Raw genomic sequence first — 7776 nt, 5'->3', positions numbered from 1 at the left:
GACTTAATTTGTCAAGGTGTCATATCTCAAGACTTGTATATGTGGTTATGTTAGGTAGAACTTTATTGATTGAAATTGTTTTTTTTTCCAATTAGACACAGCAATACAGACGATTATTCATAAAAATAAAAATAAGAACAAAAACAAAGAGAAATAAAGAGAAAGAACAAGACGACCCAATCTTAGTCTAAAGATAAAGAACATGGATACAAGACAAATAACAAAGACAAAGGATACAAAAACGAACATGGAACAGAATGTAATAATACTTTATACTCTCACTTCACTCCTGCCCCAAACCCAGAACTGTACAATCTAATAGCACGAGGAATGAATGAGTCCCTGAGTCTATTCAGTCTAGTCCAGAGATCTCCTCTCAGAAACTGTCACCAGTGAGTCCAGCTTCTTGCCAATATGTGTATTTATGTGTAGTATCTGATGTGTGTGACCAATTATATTGCTGTGCGTTACTCGTGTTACAATGTATTATATAACGACTGTGTTAGTCATGTTTAGCTGAGATAATATCCGTTTAGAAATAAAAAACAATTCAATAAGCGACCGTTTAAATTTCTATCTCGTATTTCTAATTCGACACTAAGCTACAGAGGGTGAGGGGGAGGTCCTGGGTCACACGTCGGACGACTGTGGTCCCGGGGCCTCCTCTCTGGGCGTCCAGGTCCCGTCAACAAATCCGGGAACATGATGCAGATTTTCTCGCTCACTGCTGAGATCAGGCGTGTCTCTCTGAGCTCCATCCTCCCTCATGTGGCTCGAGCTGCCTCTGTTATCCCGGTTCTAGCGGCCAAATCGTATTAAAATCCCCTCCTCACCCCCCTCTCCATCCCTCTCTCTCTCTCTCCTCCCTCTCTCCCTCCATCCTCCCCCTCCCGTGTCCCCTCCCCTCGCTCGTCTCTCAGACAGACTGTTTTGCTGCAGTGAGCGGCAGCCGTGGATTGAGAGACGCCGCAGAAGGAATATAAACCACAAAGAAAGGGAATAAAAAAAAAAGTCCTGAAAAGCGGATCCGGAGATTCTACTGCGACCCTTTTCTTTCTTTTTTTGTTCCCTCTCTCTCTGTTTGCGGGGGACGTTACTGGGAGTCTCCCTGGAACCAGCTCTCCGGAGGCGACAACATCACGGTGTGTGTGTGTGTTTATGTGAATAGTGTGTGTTTTTTTTTTTTGTTGTTGTTGTTGTTGTCCTGGGGGGGGGGGGGAGAGAACACCTGTCACCAGGTTGTGTCCAGGAATGCGCGTGCGCGCGCGCGGTGTCGGGGATGTGAGTCAGGTTCTCCGCGTGCGTGCGTTTCGCGCTCCAGAAAGATTCAAAAACAAACAAAAATACATCAAAAATAAACGTGAATTCATCGAAGCTGCGGCGCGTCTTTTTTTGGCTACTTTTACGCGCAACTTCACCCAGAAAAAAACGGAGCGCGCATCTTTCAAAAAAAAAAGAAGATAAATACCAGGAGCATAAACATCGCGCTCTCTCTCTCTCGCACCCATCCCGTCGTATCCTCCCCCCCCCCATCATCCCTCCATCCTCCCCCCTTCCACACCCACCTCCACCCGCCCTCAATCCCCGCCCAAAGCCGCCCGCCCGTCCCGCAGGCGGCAGCGCTCCGTCCCCGGCCGCGTCTCCGCGCTGACGGGTGATGAAGTGGAGCAGATATTGCTATTTTAAGAGTGTGTGTGTGTGTGTGTGTGTGTGTGTGTGTGATGCAGGCATGTTCCTCTCAGAGTCTTCTTTTCTCAGCAGGAGGCAGGTGCGTCTCCTCCTCTTCCTCCTCCTCCTCCTCCTCATCCTCCTCTCCATTTGTTATTTCTAATTAGTTTCTTCTTCTTGTCCAGAAAAAGAAAAGAAAAAAAAGCGTTCAATGTTCCTTCACTCGTTTCCACGAAGCTTGTTACAGTGGATGAGGAAAAAAAAAAAAAAAAAATCACAGTAATCTCTTCCTCCTCCTCCGCCTCCTCTCATTACCACCCTCCTCCTCCTCATCCTCCTCTTCCTCCTCATGCCTCGCCGATCAATGGATTTGTAACCAAACGGCTGAGCTGATGAGACTCGGATGTAATTGATGGATGCAGGTGGTGTTTGAGTGATGGGGGTCTTGTTGTTTGTTTGTTTTTTTGTCACTCAAAAGAGCTGTCTGGACAATTTTACGCAGGTGCTTTAACCATTTAACTTCATCAGTAATAAAATATATATGACAAAGAATCTTTAAATAATTAAATGCAACTTAAACAACAAGATCAACATCATGGAAAATTGAAAACTGATGACAAAAACAAAACGACAAACAGGATAAACGACAAAATAAAGAATTTTTTAATGTTTCAAATGGATAAACACAAAATATGCATTTGAAGAAACGACGCACCAACCAAACTGTTACACAATAAGTGTTGATGAGATACCGTGTTAGATTTCACACGATTCAACAAAAACAAATAGTTAACATGATAAAAGAACACAAATTGTCATAAACACAACAACAAATGTTTTAATCATGCATGTCATTAAATAAAAAATACCATGAATAAAAACAGCATAAAATGGTAAAGACAAATGACAAATTATCACTAAACACAACTGCAAACATGGTTAAACAACAACATTTTACCAAAAACAAATTAACAAACACACTGACACGTTACAAACTAACACAACTAAGTAACTTACAACATTCAAATAAACACAGCTGACCATCACACGAAACAACTGATGGTTAAACATAAAAATCTAACACAACAACAAATAAACAAAGGATGACAACAAAGACCTCACCTCAAATAATCACTAAACACATCTGCTAATGTCCAAACACAACATCCAATTGTTATTTGATTCATTTAATTCCTAATTTACTAAACACAACAACGACAAAAACAAGACGACACATAACGACAAACACAAACAAGCAGCTACAACATGCTAAGTGCCATACATCACAAGTTATAGATAAACACAATGACAAACTACACAACGCAACACAAAAATAAATAAGTTACTAACTGACTTATCCCACTAAAAACGACACCAAATTACCAACCACAACAATATGTCAGTCAACACGACAACAAAAAACAGCAACACATAAGTTACTAAACCATCACTAACACAACAATGATGTATATCTACACACAACAACACATCAGCTTCTCTTCAAAAACAAGCTAATTTAATACACAACAGGAAATGACTAACTATATCAACACAACAGTTTTTGTCAAAACTAAAAAAAACTAAAGGTAACTACACAAAACAAACTATGAATCACTACCAGAAACTTCAGTGATAAACTATCAGGCAACAACTTATTTACATTTTAAGCTTTTTTGTGTTTCGCTCACAGTGTTGTTGACTCTGTTGTGTTTCATATTTGTGTGTCGTATATTGTGTGCGTCGAGGTGTTTTCACACCTTCAGGCCACCAAACAAACCTCTCCGTCATAAATAAGTGATCAGATCTACCTTTAGCTGAGAGCCAACCACACAAAAACAACACCTCGTCGCCTCAGACTCTGCTGTCACTTCCTCCCCAAACCCCTGGTTCCTGCCTCACCGACATGTTCCCGCGTCAGAGTAGAAGCGCAGAAGGTTTCTTCAGAGTATCCAGAGATACAAAGTGTAGATGTATCACAAGAGTACTTGCAGTTATAGAGGTTTATTGTATTTGTTGAGAACTAAACACCCGTGAAAATTGGGTCAGAAAGAAACAAAAACTTGTTTTTCCATCTTTAGATGTTAAAGTTTTACTGATGTATATAAGTTTTATTGTGGCCTGTTACACTATTAGCTAGACTCAAGAACAGAAAAGCACTGAAGCAATGCATACCTCCTCCAAGGGGCTAATTTCAGTTTATTTATTGATAAATACAAAAAAAATAGCTCAAAACCGATTTAAATAAAACGAAAACAAAAAAAATGTGAATGCTAACATGGTTAGCTTGCCAGTATTTTTCATTATTCACATTATTTTTTAACAATGTTAATCCAGCCAAAAAATGACATTAAGAAAAACAACAAAAATGGTAAATACATAAACACACAAAACTGCTAAACAGTAATTGTTAATCATGAAAACATGTTAGTTATCACACAATACAACAAAAACATGTTATAACATAAATTATCACTAAACACCACCATAGATAGTTATTAGATGTATGTCATTAAACAACGATTAACTAAAAACAAAATGCACACATGACACATTTCAAACAGTATTACTAACACAACCAAAGAGAACAACTCTTTGGCTAGTTAGCATGGTTAGCTTGACTGTTGGCACTCTATTTTTTAAAAACGTTATCCTACAACCAAAAAGAAAACACAATAATCGTTGCACATGTTAGTTATCACAATAATCGCACACCACCACGAAGAAAAAACACAAAAAAGTAAACACAACAACAAATTATGTAGAACAAATCGTCACCAAACACAGCTGCTAATGTCCAAACACAAGTTATTCGATGTATTTAATTAAACACAAAAATGAATCATTATTTTCCGTCTTTAAACAAAAACAACAACTTACTAAACACAACAACAAATGCATTAAAACAATGACACATAAGGAACAATGTAATAACATTACGCAGAAAAAAGCATTAAGCTAGGTAGCATGGTTAGCTTTATCATTAGCTTTAACAATATTAACCCGCAATCCTTGAAAAAAACACAATACCATGAAGAAAAACAACAAAAATAGTAAATTCAACAACAAATGACATACAACAAACACACAAAACATCAAATGTGGTGCAACATGTCACATGAAAAGTAATATTTTGCTGATTTGAAGGTATTTTCTTTTACTCTTTTTAGCTATTTATGGAAAGTAATACATTTTTGAAAGGCCATAAAAATAAAAATCTTAAACACCAGAATTCTGTCGGTTCCATTTTAGTGAAAATTTCCCCCGAAAAATCCTTCAGAACTTTTCCAAGTCGTCTCGCTCTCAGACTCTGAGGACACTTGCATGACGTGTTCATAACAGGAATAGATCTACAGCAGGGTTTGGGGCGCATTTTTAGATAGAAGATAAATATTTCAGACCCAAAATTGAGAACCTTGTCCCCCCTTTTCCCTGCTCCCCCACCACCGCCTCTCCCCCCCCCACCCCGGGTCCACACAAGCGGATCGATGGGTTCTTAGCGGGGGCACTGGAGCGACGGCAGGGGATGCAATTAGTGTCCGGAGGGTTTCGGCCCTTTTTGCTTGTTTTCTTTATCTCTGCTCTCCCTGCAGGCCACCGTCCGGAGACCCTTCCGCCTTTTTTCCCGAGGATTCCGTGAGCGAGGCAGACCTGCGCGCCCGACCATGGCCTTCCCATCAGCCCCCTCAGCAGCATGGATCGTCGGCTTATTGACGGTTCTGCTCGGAGCGGCCGTTCAAAGCAACGTCGTCTACTGTAAGCAACCCTTTTTTTTTAAATTACCAGTAGGGACCCCCCTCCCCACCCTACACCCCGATTCTCTCCCTCGCACTGTCTCCGCGGGGGCCTATGACCTCCCCTAACCGCTCTCTGTTTTTGGGGGGCGCCCCCTTATCTGTTGATTTTCTTGTTCTGCGGTGTTCCCGAGTTATGACAAGGGAACCAGAGAGCCGTTAATAAGCACATGGGACACTCCCACCTCGCCCGGGACCCCAGCGGAATTCCTGCTGTTGTTTTTGAGGAATGTGTGTGTGACTCGCACGTGGGGATGGCGTTCCACGCGCGGATGTGGGTCACATGATGTACTTACTCTGGAGCTCTGAGCCGTTGTTGTTGCGACGCTGCTGCTGCTGCTGTTGTTGTTGTTGTTGTTCCCGGATGAAGACGCCGGTGTCGCCGGCTCGTGTGCAAAAATTTCGGCTGGTTTTCGTCAAGAGGTTTTTTCAGATGCGAACATGTCGACTTGATTGACAGCTCAAGTTTTTTTTTTTTTGTGTGTGTGTACCAAATACTCCCACCATTGAGCTGGAGTTACCAGGGTGACGTTTATCTTCACATTTAGACTCAAATCCAAACATAAAAAATACTTTATTCGTCCAGTATTTACTCAAAGAAGTGTCCAGAAGAAGAAGAATTCATCTTTTTCTACCTTTTATTCCACTTTCACATTTCAAATTACTGTAACTCCTTGGAAATAAATCCCATGTACACGATTGAAGGCACCATCAGAAGCATAAAAAACCTCGGCTAAATGGTCGTATTAGAGTCATTACGGTAGGAAACAGGACGGCCAAAAACCACTGACCACGATGACTTGTCTCAGTACTTTTACTCCTGAACGATCCGATGATGGATGAGCGTCTATGGTGACGGACTGAGTTCACTGAGAGGGAGTGTGTTGAAGAAATGGATTGTGGAGTGAATTGCAAATTTCACTTCATTTTCAATACTTCAATGATAAAAAAAGACCCTTAAATTTCTACGTACGTTCAAAAATAACACGTAACACTTAACAGAACCACAAGTTAAATATTTACAATTTACAGAACAAGTTTTAAGTCTGAAGTAGTAAAATAACCAGTTTTGATACTGAAAAAAGGAGTATATTATACTTCATTTTAGTATCTCTATTGAGTAACCCTTGTTGTAGAGAGTTAATAGAGTTAGAAAAATGTGTCAGAACATTTTTAAAGCAGCTAAAAAAACAGCCCACTTGTCAACAAGTTTGTTCTTGTTAACATTGCTTCATGTCAAATAGTTTGAAATCGTCATCTCGGTTTGATTAGGGATGTCTGTTTAGAGTATTTCATGAAAAGACAAACACTATTAAATACTATTTAATAAGATGTTTACATAGTAAAAATACTGATGTCAAATCATTGGAGTTACGCAGTCAACAGCTGAGTAATTGTCGGCCATCTTGAATTTGAATAGGACTTTATAAAACCACTTTTTTACAGCGTTAAAATCGAAAATACATTTTTAAAAAACATCAATTTTAGAAATGAATTTAATTGTTTACACTGAACATTATTTTACAAACATTTTTTAACACGTTGAAACTTAAACTGGAATTTAATGCATCGAAAACTAGTGCTAAAAACACCTGCACTAGCATCATTTTTTTCAAACTCCAAGTGTAAACATATGTCTGGTCGAAAAGCGTTTGTGTTCTTCGCACGTCCCGCTCGTACTTGTGTTTCCGTTCCCCTCGAAACCGCTGAGCAAGAAGGACGACCACGGAGGCCGAGGTGAAGTTGTCGCGCTCGCCCAAGGCCAGATAACAAATTTTCCGGGACAATAAATTGTATGGATAAGTCAACAACTGTAAACAAACGTGCGCGGAGAAGCGGCGTTCTCGCTCGCGAGCCTGAATCATGATGAAGGAAACGATAAAGCCTGACATTAGCAGCGTTGTTAGTCGTCGATGTCGCCTCTAAAGACGACACCGAGACTTCGGCCGGTAATTTAAACCATTAGGAAGAGAGAAACACTGTGATTGTGTCGCCGTGAGTTTGTCGATCTCTGTAGTTCATGCAGTTCGGACTCGTTTCCTCCAGACCTTCTGAAACTTGGGGACCAGACCCTGGGGGCCACATGCGGCCCTCAGGAAGTATGATCATGTGATGGCCAATTTACATTTTTATGTAGTATTTATTTTATTATAATTTTATACATATGACAACTCCATTTGTTTTTCTTGTTCAATAACATTTTATATTTATATAGTATATTTAAAAATGAGATGCCTTTTATCATATATTATATTTATTAAAATAATTATCGTAGCTTTGTTATTAAATGTGATAAAGGCATAATTATATATTTTCT

General features: G+C 39.9%; 1 protein-coding gene across 3 annotated transcripts in view; it reads left to right on the top strand.

Annotated features, from left to right (window-relative positions):
- Window positions 1-327: 327 nt before the first annotated feature.
- The window catches only part of cadm3 (cell adhesion molecule 3), a 173154-nt gene continuing 165705 nt past the window's right edge, over window positions 328-7776 (top strand). The window contains exons 1-2 of one of the 3 annotated variants that reach the window (XM_087810642.1): window positions 328-392; window positions 5259-5421. In XM_087810642.1, coding sequence (XP_087666768.1) covers window positions 5331-5421 — 91 coding nt within the window. In that variant the 5' untranslated portion in view covers window positions 328-392; window positions 5259-5330. Of the gene's footprint in view, window positions 393-970; window positions 1143-5258; window positions 5422-7776 lie in introns of those variants that run through there. The other 2 variants (XM_087810643.1, XM_087810641.1) reach the window with 2 other exon arrangements.

Source organism: Callionymus lyra, chromosome 16 (genome assembly GCF_982586985.1).
Source record: "Callionymus lyra chromosome 16, fCalLyr1.hap1.1, whole genome shotgun sequence".
Classification (NCBI taxonomy): domain Eukaryota; kingdom Metazoa; phylum Chordata; class Actinopteri; order Syngnathiformes; family Callionymidae; genus Callionymus; species Callionymus lyra.
This window is presented reverse-complemented; position numbering and strand designations above follow the sequence as displayed.